Source organism: Hermetia illucens, chromosome 1 (assembly GCF_905115235.1).
Source record: "Hermetia illucens chromosome 1, iHerIll2.2.curated.20191125, whole genome shotgun sequence".
Lineage (NCBI taxonomy): Eukaryota > Metazoa > Arthropoda > Insecta > Diptera > Stratiomyidae > Hermetia > Hermetia illucens.
Window position 1 is genome coordinate 58,187,496 of NC_051849.1, and position 15,806 is coordinate 58,203,301.

The window sequence follows — 15,806 nt, forward strand, 5'->3', positions numbered from 1 at the left end:
TATGGCAAGGAAATCGTTTTCTAAAAAGTTCAGTATTGTTTCCATAAATGATCTTGCATTTTATTTCAAATCCTTTGAAGCAACCCTTAGCGTCCCAGTATCTGTCAGTACCATCCCACAAATATATATGTTTAGAATATGGCACCACTAACCTTCTGTCAATGTTTTGTTTTCCTACTACTGTCATTTGTCTGCTGATATGAAATGCCGACAAGTCCCACGTGCGCTCGAAATGCGTTGAGTGTATATTTTGGACCGAAAGTAGAAAAGTTTTGACAGAGTGAAGAAGCATTTTCAAGGAGACCAGACTTGAGTTGTGAACTCAGCAATCAAGAAGTTACGACATTTTATTCCACCGGGCCCAGACGGAGGATCGGTGAAATTGGCGCCGCACATGGAAACTTCGGTGAGAAACCACATTCCAGCCCTGCTTAATTTTGCAGTTTTAGTACTTAGGCGGCTATAACAGGACACTCTTGGCAATATTGCGAATTGCCTGCAAATAGTTTTGTGAAAGTGAAGAGTGAAGTTAAGTGTTTGGGAATATTTTACGAATGACTAGGAGAAATCCTTGAAAGTATTAGGCAAGGACAAAAAGTGAGTTTCAAATCGTAAGTACAGGATCACCTGCAGCTGTTTCATATGAATTTCGCGTTTGGTTAAGGGTAAAATTTCAAAAGTGTCTGCAGTCGTCATTTCTTCATTTCCGGTGGACGCGACTTTGCATTGAATAGTCTACATTTGCGGCTTAAGACCAAACGTGCTACGATTTCTTATTGGGAAACCCTGCAGGGTCGTTGAACCTTGGTAAACAAAAAAGTTAGAATGTCAAGCCTTGATTCAAAATTTATCAAAAAAATACTGTAAACTTTTAACCGTTGCTAAACTGAACATTCTCACTCCCCTACTAGCCCCGAAGGAAAGGGGTTCAAGTTTTGATTGCTCAAGAAAATTCGTTTCCACGAACGTCCCAGCTAAGGAAATTGATGGTACAACCATATTGCGTGGAGGCTTGCAGATTGGATGGGAGGTGCTTGACATCTGGGAAAAAACTAGAACATTAAGAACGCTCGCTCATTGCTTGTGTAACTCCTGCGTCCGCACATCTATCATATGAGTATCGTCTATTGTTTTCTCAACTTTAGGACTAAATTCGAACGAGGGTCTCTCATTAGAAGGAATTTGATTATCCAAAAGCAAAAATTAATGCAAAGGAAACCTGCTATGCTGAGCCTAGTGAGAGGCGTTCTCCGGATTACATCAACTCTCCAATGGTTATATCCCAGCGAAAAAACCAATAAAATATTTTAAATAAATTGCTTTAGTACAAGGAAAAAAACGAATAGATATGCAATATTCCAACGTGTTCAATTTTGGGCCTTTACAGGACTATGAAGAAACATTAAGGCTAATATATTGTATACAAACCTCGGACATCTGACCTGGATTCTCATAATCTTATAGTCATACTACAAACTGGGTTTTCACAAAGTGTGACAGACCGTTTCAAAACAGTTCACAAATGCGCTGGGGTTGAGTTTGGATTTTGGGGAGGTCAGCCTAACGATTAGCCATTTGGCGGTCGCTTTTGCTGCACGTTGCGGATCATTGTCCTCCGGAAAAAAAATGTCTGAAGCATCAACCCTTGCATCTTCCATGGTGTTAAACAATGACCCGAATGTTAGAGTCCGCTGTCATTCTCCCATCCGTCCTCTCCAATTTCACAACGCCTTTCTTGTCCTACCCTCCCATATCATAATTGATCCTCATTCATACTTTAGTGTGGACCTAACATGATATGGTTCCTCTACAAGCATTAGCGGCCATCCGATCCAAAACGCTTTATTTTGGTCCTATCTACCCATATAGTCGTTTTCAGTCCAGATTTTACATTTTTTTGCGTACCGCAATCGCAATTTGTGGTGCCTCCCTGTTAGCAAGGTTTTCTTAACTTTTGCGCGCGCCCCCTTATTCCAGCATTTTGCAGTCTTCGTCGATCAGAACCTAAGAATATTTCCAGTTTGTTAATGTGTTGGAGACTGGGTTATTTCTACTGTATTTCAGTATTTATCGCTTCTTATACTCCTTACAAACTCCTCCCCCAGCACTTAGCACTTGGCTAAGAATCTGCTCGCGGTTTTCCTTAGTTTTTACAAGCGAATCGGAGATTTTGTTTACCGCGCCACCAAAGATCAAAGAATCTACCAATGCATTTCACCACTACGCATCATATTCTTGCGAAAATTGTGGGTCAAGATTTCTTACCCTCTTATCCCGTGCCATTCGACAATAACAAGCATCTTAATAATTAATTTTGTGTTTATTTGTAAGTGCTCCCTTCATATTAATAGCGCAATAACCGATATCCGGTCTAGATCTGCCTTAATAAGGAACTCCAAACGTCCCCGTTTTGCGCCGTGGTCCACCAGTTCGATACTTCTTAAAGCTGCTATCTGACGTCCTGGTCTACGCCATCACTCCATCCCAGTCAGGGTCTGCCTCGTCTTCTTTTTCTACCGTAGATATTGCCTTTATAGACTTTTCGGGCTGGATCATCCTCATCCATACGGAATTTACCCACAAACTGACGATCATGATATCGTTCATAGATTTCATCGAATCGTCCATCCTCATATATGTGGTCAAAAATTATCGGTTGTGGTTTTCGATCCTAGATATAAGAAATTATGAACGGTTTCAAAGTTGTAGTCTCCTATCTCTTCTGTTCTCTTTGGTGATGACGTTGACACTATATATTTCGTCTTGTGTGTTCCTTATCTTAAACCGTTGATGTCGAATGGTCTCGAAAATGATCCTGTTGCTTTCATCTGGCCTCGCACTTTGGTCAGGGTCAGCTTAGTCAGTCTTACCAATTTCGTCGGGAAACGAAATTCCCTCATGGCCGTGTACAGTGTTTCCCTGGCTACGCTATCACAGACGCCAATGAAATCGATGAAAAGATGGTACAACTAATAACCATAAAAATAGTTATCGTTCCGATGCTTGTAGTTCTTCTAAATAAAAATAAAACTAGGTAGCTTTCTCCTACTGCAATATATTTTAATAGCTAGTAAATACCTATTTCGAGAGCTACTTACTCTCTTCCTCAGTACTTAAGCGACCTAGCAAGATAGCGGAGAATATCTTATAGATGGTGCTCAGGAACGCGATACCTTTATAGTTGCTGCACTGCGTGATATGTCCTATTTATGTATGGGAGAGATAATGCCTCGTTGCCAATCGTCGGGCACTGAACATAAGTTTGTGGCGGCACATCGAAGTCATGAACCACGACTGTATTGCCGGTGGTGAATTCGCCTCCGCCGACGCACTGTACTGCCAATGACACGGTTGGCGGCGCGTACTACCGCCGACACGGCTAGCGACGTGGCACGAGCCCGTCACGCGAACTTCCTCCCTTCTTATTAGAATCACTGGCGCAAATAGACCTCTTGAAGTTGCTCCTCTCAAACAAGTTTTTTTTGACTAACGGTAAATTCCAGACAGCCGTTGTCCGCTTTGCATTATGTACCGGAGTAGAGGCTTCCATTACAACGACTGTGCTGAGTGAATGCCGCGTCCAAGACTTGTTGAATTTGGTGAACGAAACTTGGGAAACGTAGGCCAATTCCAAATTGTTGCGAGAGTATCGGCCCCTGTGGCGGCGAGATTTCTGGGTTGATCTGCGTGAGAAGTGTGGAGTTTTCTGTGTCCGTTAGCTCAGCACTGGGTGGTCTGTATCTACTTGAGGAATACGAGCCAGTGGCTGTCAATATTTGCACTGTGTAGTGACAAGGCCAAATGTACTGTGAAATCCCTGCTCGCACGCTAGTGGAATGCCTCTCCTCGCACGCTTGGAGTTTTATCTGCGGAGTGAAGTGTGTGCATGAAGCGGAGTCTCAAGCGACCGCGAAATTCCACTCAGAGCTATTGAAGTCCTTATGGTTGCAGCGGCTCCCGAAAAGCAACCACGCCATCCTAGCCTGCGCGGAGGTGTTAACCGCCACGGCCGATAAAGTCCACGAGGCATTCGCACGCCCCGTGGTCGCGCAAGTTTCTAGAGACAAACGTCAACTGCAACACCTGTAAGCAATGGTGACGACACTTGCGGCCGCCGTGACCAATCTTACGACGACTGTAGGTACTTTGCGTTCGGGAAGCAGATCTCGATCGCAATCACGTTCGAGGTCTGTTTTCCGAAAATGGCGTTCGGGTAATCGCACGCCGGGACCCTGATCGGTCTTGATGATTTGCTGGTACCACTGTAAATTCGGAGCTCAAGCGACGAAATGTACCACCCGATCCAATTTCAATGCAACAAAAAACTAAACTTGCTGGCGACAGCCAAATACCACATCGCCTTACAATATTCGACCTCTGAGCAGGCGTTGCTTTCTGGTCGACACGCGCGCTGAGGTATCGGTTCTCCCCGCATTCCTTCCAAAGACGGTGATATCGCAAAACTTGTTACTGGCTACCGCGAACTCTTCTTCCATTCGCATTTACGGCTACAGGCAGGTGGACGTGAGTCTCAGACTGCGCCGAAGTTTTCGTGGCAATTCGTTTTAGCGGACATTAGCACTCTAATTTTAGGTGCATACTTCCTGTGTAACTATGCCGTGTTGGGGGCCTACAGAACAAAGCCTTAATAGCCCCCGCAACCTCTTTAAAGTAAAGGAAAATGTGAATAAGCGCTCCGTCCCTATTATACTGTTAAAACCTGCAAATATGATTTTGATGTCATACCTGGGGCAGGTATCCTTCTCCTTCTCTGCAGTCTCCTCTGTAGGGGCGTGAACGTCAATAAGGCTTATATTTCTAAATTTGCCCCACAAGCGCAGAGTACGTAGCCTTTCGATTATCTTTTCAAAGCCTTATGGGCTTAGCAGTAAAACTATTAAAAGGAAAAAATTTGTTGTTGGTTTTGTATAAAACCAGCACTGAAGAAGGACACGTGTTGTTTCCGACACACGTGCCTGCAATTCTTATAAAAAACCCAATAAATCTATAGTTAAACTGGAAACTTTTCCTTCTAATAGTTTTACTCAAAACGACCTATAGCACAGTCTTATCAATTTTACCCTGGCTATGCTATCATAAGCGCCCTTGAAGTCGGTAAAAGTGATGGCCCCATTCTAACAGTTTTTCCATCGCTTGCGACAGAGAGGAAATGTGATCTGTTGCTGATTTACCTTTGCCTGTGAAGCCTCTTTGGTGTAGGTCGATGATGTTCTGGGCGTAGGAGGCTATGCGGCGTAGCAAGATAACGGAAATATCCTATAGGTGGTACTCAGCGACATGTACCTGCACGGCCTATAATCCACCTTTCATGTATGGGACAGTTAATGCTCCGTAGTCAGTCGGTTACCCCTGATTGGAGCTATAGCACATCAACCACGCCAACGCGCCATCGCTGGCGTTTTGCTGAAATGTGTTTCAACTCCCGAGAAGCTTGCATTCATCCACTGTTCTGAGCTATGTCTTTCTGAGGCGACCCACTCGTCGGCCATCTTGGAATAGTAGATTCTACTGCAATGTGTAGCCTATCCACTGCTACTCTTTCTGACCAATACGTCTGTAGGTATCTGAACAGATTCCAGATGGACAAAACAGCGAAGGCAGATCTAGCGCTCTACCGTCGGTGGAAATTACGCTTCCTAAATATACAAAATGATTTTAACTTAACTGGCCCTCAAGTCAAGAAAGTCCTTCTGCTACTCCATGATTCCAGAGTACCAAATCACATTCCCGCAAAAGGGAGTCCCCCCATCTCACTTCACTTAGGCGCAGAATGTCTGGTTTATATCGTTGGAATTCTCGCTGGAATTGGAAAAAGTGAGCATTCTGGGGACCCCCGATACCTTCGTCGAAGAATGTGCGCACATTCCCGAAAACATCCGTTTTCGATAGCCAAAGGTCAGTCCTTACCCGAAGTTTTGTTAACGTTTTAGTAGCAGAAAAGTTTCGGAATTTGCAGGTAGCTAGCCCTGCATTTTAGTCGTCTTTTATGCCAAACAAGGAAAACTTTGAGTAAATTCTTAAGCGGGGTGTGATATTGATTTAGTAAATATCCTTCGTCAATACAAGGTGTCCGCACTCTATTGTTAGGAACATTGGTCCATAAATTTTATAAAAATAAATTGCTTTTTAGACGATATTTGAAATAGACTTAGAAATGATTCCGAACTTTCTTTCAGACTGAAATTATGGTGGTACCAAAAACGGGTGGCTGTTGCGGAGGAACTGCAAAAGCTGCTCCGAAAAAGACAACAAAACCTAGTGCAGCGAAAAAGCCAACAACCACCAATAAGCCTACGCAAAGGCTATCAACTGGTTCAAAGTCAAGCGTAGTTTCATCTTCAACAACACCCACTCGTAAGAATGATGATGCTCTTAAAAAACGATTGAAAAATATACTTGAGAAAGCAAATGTCACAACGAGCACATCAAAAACATCAACAGGTAATTCAGATCCAAGCGAAAGCAAAAATATTCAAGATTTGTTGTTAACGAGTGATGTACAAAAATTTATACTGAATGCAGCCAAAAAAGAAGCGAACGCGACCACCGCTAAGGGACCTAAAAAAGCCAGTTCCGTTCAACCGAAGAAAGTAAGCCAGAGCAATACGAAAACAACTAAAACAGGGGCAGCTTCCTCTGGTACGGCTAAAAAATTATCAACTACATCATGTGCAGGGGGAGCTTGCTCTCTCGTAAAGAAAGTCAAAGCAACCTCAACAATCCAAAAAGCAAATTGTAAATCAACTGTCAAGAAAACCGCTGCTGGTGGGAGGTCTACAGCGGTAACTACGAAAAAAGTGGCAACGAATAAAAGAATATCGTGCTGCAATCCTAACGGGGGGGAATGTAGCTTTGATTGCAGTAGTAGCAGCTGTGATTGTGGGTGTGGCTATTCCACTGAAACTGACGATTCTGATGACGACGAAGACAGTAGTGAGGAATACAGTGAAAGTAGTTCATTTGATGATAGTGACTCGTTTGATGACAGCGATGACGGAGGCTGTTGTAATGGTAGAAGTTGTGGGAAAATGAACGGTAGAGGCAAACGAGACAATCAAAGAAAGCGACGTCAATCCAGCGGGTCATGGGACACACTATCAGATTCAGATGGGGGAAAGGGACACTCAAAAAAATGTAAATTTGATTGGCAATGCGAGAATTTAAATTCTCCAATAAATACTAACATTCAGCGCAACGAGCACAGCTGGGTCTGTGAAGAGCTGAAAGCTCCATTGCAAATAATTGAGAATAAGCTAAACGACGATATGGGATCTGACCGAGCTAATAAAAATTCCATAAAAGCGAATGACAAACGAAATAAACGAACGGTGCCAACGCTTTCAAATAAAGTCGATAAGGCTGATGTAAACGATGACATACCGCGTAAATTGAACGGACAAAAAAATAGACTTAAAACAAATCCAACAGAAATGCAATCGACAACGAAGACTGATGTGGATAAGCAAACAAAACCAAGAAAAGGTAAAAAGGCTGAATTTGTCTCAAGCAAAGATTCAAAACCCGATAAGAAGAAAAAGCTGAAATCGGATGATAACGATTTACATACCAATTCATTGGGACAGAACAAACATCATCAAATGTCCCTGGTGCCATATGAAAACAACAATGGCAATGAATCTGACTCCGATAGGAGCAGTGAGTATAATTACATTGTCGATATTCGAGGTGAGGACATTTCAACATCTTCTTCGGATTACACGTACGACGAAGAAGAGAATGAAGACGAGGAAAGTGATTTTGAATATGATAGTGACGAGGAAACTTCCGAAGAATTTGACAGCGAAGATGATGAATATTCGGATGAAGAAGAAAGCGAAACCGAAAGCAGTTCAAACTACGAGTATGCCTCAGACGAGAATTCAGTCGATGGAGACTATCAGTTACCTGAAGGAGTCGAAGAGGATATTCTCATTCGCCGCGGCGAAGCAAACATTTATGATGCCACCGATGATGTTGGATTCGATAGTGATGACAGCTCGCCACAGATATTTGAACTTCCCAATGATAACATTGAGAGCACTCCAAACCAGAAAGACGTAAATAATATCTCTCCAGAACATAAAAGCATAAATCATAACATTGTTTCTGGGGATCGAAATATTCAGGAAGAGAGTGATAGCAACGATAGCTGCCCACAATTGGTGCCCATTGATTTTTCAAATGAATTGGCAGAACATCAGGACTACATGATGGAGTATTCATCAGTTGATGATGACTGCAGTGATTCATCCGTGCTGAGTGGAGATCCTCCGGCGGTGGAACCAGAAATAATCGAAACTGATTATGCTAATCTCAACATTAGCCAAGGCAGTTCTTTCTTTGATAACAACTTCCTAGAGACAATATTTAACTTTGAAACAGAAACGGGATCAACTGACCTCCATAACAATCCTCTTGATTTGTTCATGCAAACCGATTGCGACACATCCAATTACAAGGTAATATCAGTATCAAATAAAAAGTTCGATCGACATTCGGAAAATTCTCGAAGGAAAACTAATGATACTCGCACATCCATATCCTCTTCAAATATGTTGTCGTCGCCCGCAAATCAAAACGATTCGAGGAGGAAAAATAAACCGAGCCCATCAATTGATCCATTCGCCCAGTTTGACGAAATAGAAATGACCGAAGTTGAACCCTCTCAATCCAGGTTTTATAACTCTCTGAATTCCTATCAGGTCTTACTGCTTCTTAAGTCACCAATATCCTTCCATGGAACACTAAAGGTTAAACTAGTCGCAGGTAACATCGATATTTTGGGATATAAAGCAAAAGTTGGAGAAACATTGGAAGTATTCTCTCCTCGTGGAAATAACTTGCAATCTTTAACGCCACTCCCGAGCACAGTCACGAATGAAACCAAACTGGAACTAGAGAAGCAAATCACGGCCTTCAAGGCAGACTTTCTGCAAACTGATTTGCACGAAATTTTGCAAGAATACGATTCTCGCACTGACGCTATTGTTCTCTTAGATCGCAATAGTCATTCAAAACGAGTGCACATGGTTAAAAAATACATGAAGGAAGACATCTTCCCCGGAACGAATGTCAGTAAAAACAGTCCATTCTACCAAAGCGAGTTTATTTTACAATGTCGTTTCCACCTACCACGTACATTTAACAACATATATATTTCTCCACAATGGAACTCGGTTTCTTTGAAAAATACATCTAAGTTGCTCATCATTGGCGGAAAAGGAGTCGGCAAATCAACATTCCTCCGATACACCATCAACAATAATTTCCATCAATTTAAACAGTTTGTATTAATAGATCTAGATATTGGCCAGCCAGAAGTTTTCGTCCCACAGACAATAAGTGTTACACTTGTCGAGAAGCCCATCCTAGGGCCAGGTCATTATTACGGTTTGGTACCGGATAAATGCTACCTTCACGGCGATATAAATGTAGTTCTCTCGCCGCAGACGTACTTATCAAATGTCAAAGAGCTCCTCAAATACTGTCATCACGAAAATAGGTTCAAAAATGTCCCATGGGTGATCAACACGATGGGATATAATAAAGGATTCGGCCCTGAACTGCTGTCGATCATCATTGAGCACCTTCAGCCGACTGATGTTGTGCAACTTCACTCGTTAAAGCAATTTGATAATTTCGAGTTCCCAATGAGTGCAGATGCTGTCCGAACAATTCCAAGGAACATCTATATAGATGAGGAGCCGAAGGATATTGCTAATTACAAACTATATATTTTCGAATCGGTTGCGCCCATTAGGAAAGCAGACAGATTTGGTGACTGGCAGATGAGTGCCATGGAAGTTCGATTAACGATGGTGGTTTCCATGTTAGGGAGTTTGCTCTCGGAACGTGAAGAATGGTTGACTGATGTGAGACCGTATCGGTAAGTAAATTTTAATCAATTACACATTCACAGGGGTAATTCCGTAATATAGGTAACGACATTCAAAGTCAATAATGAAGATCTAAATTCGATCAAAAAGTAAACAGTGACTTTTAGACTTGGGAGAAAAACAGTTGTAATAAGAAGCGAGTAATGTTTAAAAAATACGAAGTTCAATCTGACTTTTTGGTAACCAAAGCTCGGTATACGTGTACATCAGCACTTGAAGAAAACAATTTTTGAGAACCAATCCCAACGACATCGCTCAGAGACAGTGATTCTTGCTCACTATCATTGACAATAACCTGCAGAGACTTTATTATTTTAAGCAACTCGGAACGGTGCTCTTTCTAATGGAACCAACATGAAATCACTCTTTATAACTGGCATCCTTTGTCAACGCAATATCGTTCATCTTAGACTTCTATGGTTGCGGATACTGGACGGCGCCATAGACAAAATGGCAGTTCGTGGCTTTTTAAACGACGGTTTTGTGGGGGTTCAGTGTCGCAGCTCGCTAAGCATCCATCAGCAAAATGTCAGGATCACTGACGTGGGAATTTTATGCTCCAAACTCGTGCCACGTCAGTTGTGTTTAAGAATACACTCAAAGTTTTCTCTGCTTGTCGTAGAAGGCGACTAAAAGTGGTAGAAATTTGTAGGTTAGCAGCCTGCAAATTTCATATAAATAGAAAATCCAAAAGTAGTTGCCTTTTACTTTATTAAAAAATTATTTATCAATCGGCAAGTTGCATATTTCGACAACTACTTGTCGCTTTCTTCAGGGCTTGGGTTTAAGAAGGCGGCAAGTAGCCCCCGAAATATGCATATTTGCCATTTATTAAATATTTTTTATTAAAGTAAAAGGAAACTGTCTTTCGATTTTCTATTTATATCAACACAACTTTAATCAAACGCTCTGAACGGAAGTTTTGTTAATAACTGCAAATTTTGCAACTTTACTGCTATCGGGACTGATCTTTGGCTGTGTCGAAAACGGCTTATGATTGATCTCTGCAATGTGCGCATGCCTGTCGACAACGGTACCGAGCGTCCCCAGAATGCTACTTCTTCAACTCAACCGAGAATTCCAGCGATATAAGCTGGACATTCTGGGCCTAAGCGAATTAAGATTGGGGGAGAGGAGAGTATTTCTCTCCCTTTTGCAGCAATGTCAATGTCGGATTGTTACTAATACCTCCCGTAAGGCGCGCTCTCTTGACCTAGGAGCTGATTTCTGACCGGATTTCAGTCCAGGTTAAGAAGCATCAAAGCCAATGGAGATATAATGGAAAAGAATGTCTTCTATTAGCAATTATGCGCAGTTCAGGGGTGGCTTCCTGAAGGTGACAATGTGATAATGATACCAAGGTGGTCTCTTTGGTGATTGAGGATTTCTGCAGCTTCCACTGCCTCGTCATCGGTGGCATACTGTTCCAGCACAGAGCTTGCCTTAAGGTCAAGTTAATTTCAACTGACCAATACCAGAAAAGCAATCGAGCCTCAAAAGGACGTCACAAGGTCTGGCTGACTGCGGAATCTTGGGAGCGTATCTTGGAACGGAATGGTTTGAAGTGTGATGCGGTCGAGCAACGAAGCCATGCGAAATCCGGGGAAATTCAACATAATGGTGTTGGTTTCCGAGGGGGGAGAGGGGGTTTGGTTGTTGCATAACGATTCCAGAACTGTATATCGCATCACGAAAGAACTTACATGTGATCTCAAACTTTCCAATGGTCCTGTAAGGGGCGGTCCATCCACGATGAGGAGCAACTGAAGAGGTGGAAGGAACACTTCATCACAATTCTTAACTGAGTTCCCGCCTTTTGTGGATGAAATGGCTGGTCACCGTAACATGCGGATATGGGCTGCTTCTTCAAATAGAAGATAAACCATCTGGGCCATCAATGTTCTCAAACGCAGTAAATCTGCTGGGCGTGATTAATCTCCTCCCTGAATTATTCATCGCCGCTCCTGCAATTTCTGTAAATCAGCTAATTCCATTCGTACCGGAATCCAGGATGTCCCCAGACAGTTGAAGAAAGGGATTATCGTTAAGATTCCAAAAAATTGATACTGATACAGTCTATCTAGCTTGTTCAACTAGTCATCGAAATATCGGTTTTTGAAAAAAAAATCTTCCACTGTTTGCTACGCCAAGCAGCGACCGGTCTCATGGGGATCTCGTCGTAGTGGATGACTTTGAGCTTTACGCCCTTACATGTGTCGCTGATCTTAACGACGCACCCTGGAGAATTGGTCCTCTCATGCTATAACGTGGAACCCATGGACCACCTGAGATGGATCGAAGCAGGGGATGAATCCTGTGTGTTCGCTTTTATCGTCCAGGATATGCTCGCTTACCATCTCTGGCAGCCTGGCCTCAAGACTGCCTCACACCTCCAACACTAGTTCGCTGCTCACTTGTTTGCAGATGTTGCCTGACGTCCAAGCCTTTGCACACTCTGCTCCACTTGTGTTTCTGTTCGACCTCGTCTTGATATCGATTGCGTTTGAAACCGGTGGGCTTTGCCTTCTGCTCGACCCCCAGGCCCTTGCTGCTATATTGTTCCACAATCGCCTGGTATTTGACGAGGTGCTTTTCATCTCGCTCGTCGACAGTACCGGCAATTAATTAATATTCTTCGCAATTTTGCTCGGAATATGTATGGCCTTCTGGTACTGACTCTTAATCAGGGCTCTAGTGAATCTCCACTTCTTAGCCGGTTTCCGATAACCGACATTTTTGTCAGCCCTTGCGTTTGAGGAATGGACGGTTTCGGGTTAGGAGTACTAGCTGGCACCGACTGTACTGCCCTAGACGACTACCGTCTCCTTCCTTAATTCGCCTAGCAGAACCATCTTTTGTTCTATTTTCTGTTTTTTGTATTCTTTTGTTAAGTCCATGTCTCGATCCCACGAGTAGTCCGGAAATAATGTCCATCTGCTAGCGCACCCTGGCCAATACGACCACCAGGGCAATGGTCTTATTTGAAACTGAAGGTGGCTGAGGTATTTAGAGTTCGCATACGAAAGACCAAGCTTCCCATTGGTTTATGTTGTGTCCTGTTGCACCTTCTTCAGGGAGCATGGCAGTTTTGTTATTGGTTCATTTCAAATTCCAATAATTTCGATTCAAAGATGCATTACGTTTTGGAAGGCCAATTGTGGAAATTATGAACAAAATTATGGAAATTGCCGAGTTCGGCCGTCATATTGCAAAAAAACATTTCGACCCATTTGAATACGACTGGATTCAAAAAGAGGTACGACTTGTGAGTGTCGCACGAATTAACGCCAACCAACTTTATCGAATTTCCATCTGCAAATCGGAACAAAATAGAACCATTTCGGAAATGGAAACTGATCACAATGTTAAACGACAATAGTCGTGGTGAGAGAGGTAGGAAGGTTTTGCGGTGCATTTCCTAGAACTGCTCCCCTATCGCGAAGCTCTTAACTTGGACCTGTTTTTTCTACAATTAAAGGAAGCAATCGCCCAGATGCGCTTGTTTTAGCCAATAGAAAAGGAAATGTATTCCATCGGAACAACACGGATAGTAGCTCAACAGAAGCTACGAGAGCTTAGTTGGGAGGTTTCTATTCATTCAGGTCTGGAGAGTAAATCAAACAATTCAAACTGTAATTCATAGACACCCATCATCGCAATTTCTTGTCTTGGTAGAAAAACATTTGAAAAAGGAAAAAGGAAACCCACGCCCAATGGGCGGTCCGTTTTCTCAAACCTAAATCTTGATTGAGCATGTCCGCAGCTCTACTATCTATCCGACATTAATTCAACGGTCGCCTAACACCTTTTCTAAATTCAAGTGATGTTATTGTAAATGTTTGAAATTTTCGGCCGTCTCAAGCATTCGTCGTCATCCAAGGTACGTTAACTGATGGCGTGAAATTCTTTGCATTTGGCGGAGATTTCATTCTTTTGACAACGCACCGCAACATTTCACCGTGTAAATTTTTACTTCGCTGCGTCCGCCACCTTGCTATCGTTACGTTTTTTTAGCTTGAGCAAGGAATTCTCTTTTAAAGCGCTACGGATCCTGCTTTCTTCTTAGTATGTCTGCATAAACATACTGCTTGTGCTCGAGATCCGATCGCCTTGAAGGAATTTATATTTTCTTCTTAGCCTTTTTTGGATCAACCCTAGTCCAACCATTATGTGCTTTTCGTTTTAACGTCGACTCAATCGATAGCATTTACACTTTGCGCACTACTAGCCTACATATTGAGCTTTTAGTCCTTCTGTTTCTTAAGCACTTATTGGTTGCTGAGTCCGATTTAATGAACTTCTAGCAAAATCTACCATTAATAAATTTTTGAAGATATTTCATACAATTTGCAAATTCTCCTATATAATTTCTCCGGTAATTAAAATTCTTCATGATTTAACAGCGTATCTGCTGATGATTTGAACATAATCTACCTTGGTCAAGAAAAATTGACCAAGGAGGAACTAATGGATGTTATCAACGTCAACATCGTATATCTTTGCAATGATTCAACACCTGCAATTGAATGCTATGGAATTGGTAAGTACCTGATGTACCTCTAACAGTTTCGGCAAAACTAATAAATGTCATTTCTCTCCACAGGTCTGGTACGCGGTGTGGATAAATACCAACAGGCGATTTATCTTCTACCCTCGATTCCGCCACAAACACTGGTCAAGGTCAATACAATCGCGGTATGCAACAATCCATTGCCCGCATCATTTCTCCTCAATCAAGGTCCCAAAGTCAAAGGACCTGTTCCCTACACGTATAACACCAATGACCTCATCGCTACAAAACATGTTCCGCAAAAAGTCTACCGCCCTCAACATTATTTGCAAGGGTCTCGAAATGTTGTGTTGAACGAATGAATTTCTGGTTCCTTTTTTCATTTTGTTTCATGTAATTTAGCGTCTTATAATTTATGTTAACAGGCTTACTGCCGCAATGAGTGTAACTTGTAATAAGAAACTGTGATTGAACAAACCGAACGATAAAGAATTTGTAAGGAAAGTCATAACGAATTGATTATTCCAAAATTGTTGTATGTTAAGATTTATAAAAATAGAAATATGATAAAATGACAGATTTATAAACTCAATCAAATGATTTTCATTTGCTAATTAACTCTTAAAAACTCCTCCGGAGACAAGAGTAGACTACTCCGCCATTGAACAGAGTGTAACACGACAATTTGTTCATACACTTCTCCACCCCAGAAAGCGACAAGTTTCATCATCCCAGTCTGGATCAAATATATTCACCTCGGGGTATCCTAGCCAAACTTGAGAACAGGATGCTCAGAGATCAGAAATAAGCAGGTTTGTCAATTCAAGAAATACGCGAACTAGCTAAGTGTGTGAACTGCAACCTCAACGAACGAATTCTAACAATGCCATCGCTAAACGTGCACACTTTGCACGCTTTCTTCCGATATCCCCACACTCGCGTATTGTCCAATATCCTGCACTATTTGAATGGTGGTGATGACCGGATAGCTGTGTGGTTAGAGCACAAGGCTCTCTTACGGGAGATCACGGTTCACTGGTGGCAGTGGGATTTGTATCGTAATTTGAAGTCGCATACCAATCGACTCAGCTGTCAATCAGTACCTGAATCAAATCGATAATAATCTCGGACGAACGCAATGCTGACCACATGGCCTCCTATAGGGTACTGTAATCCTGCATCAAATGAAAGGTTTCGATTAGTACTTTACGAAACGTTTCTCAGACAAAGTCTCAGATTCAGGCAAACAAATACAAATCTGAACAACAGTTTTCAATTTTGTCGATTCTATCCACACTTTCCACTAGAATCAAAATAACTAAAAAGAGTTAATTTTATTTTTACAACGGGATATGTTAATTTTATTTGTGAGTACGTAT

The 15,806-nt window shown here is 42.2% G+C and overlaps 1 protein-coding gene across 3 annotated transcripts; it reads left to right on the forward strand.

Moving 5' to 3' along the window:
* The first annotated feature begins 205 nt into the window (after positions 1-205).
* On the forward strand, positions 206-15,019 carry LOC119661427 (polynucleotide 5'-hydroxyl-kinase NOL9). 3 transcript variants are annotated; one of them, XM_038070772.1, is made up of 5 exons: positions 206-406; positions 6,198-6,462; positions 6,544-9,907; positions 14,321-14,457; positions 14,521-15,019. In XM_038070772.1, exons 1-5 carry the CDS (start codon positions 395-397, stop codon positions 14,787-14,789), a joined length of 4,047 nt encoding a protein of 1,348 aa, XP_037926700.1. In that variant the 5' UTR covers positions 206-394; the 3' UTR covers positions 14,790-15,019. The 3 variants fall into 3 exon arrangements, with proteins under 3 accessions (XP_037926700.1, XP_037926698.1, XP_037926699.1); XM_038070770.1 differs by having other exon boundaries at positions 6,198-9,907; XM_038070771.1 differs by lacking the exon at positions 206-406 and adding an exon at positions 424-597 and having other exon boundaries at positions 6,198-9,907.
* The last annotated feature ends 787 nt before the right edge of the window (positions 15,020-15,806 follow it).

Excerpts from the sequence above, each read along its gene's own strand:
- LOC119661427 (XM_038070770.1), top strand. Across the intron at positions 9,908-14,320 it reads ACTGATGTGAGACCGTATCG|CGTATCTGCTGATGATTTGA; the intron begins GTAAGTAAATTT and ends ATGATTTAACAG. Across the intron at positions 14,458-14,520 it reads AATTGAATGCTATGGAATTG|GTCTGGTACGCGGTGTGGAT; the intron begins GTAAGTACCTGA and ends TTCTCTCCACAG.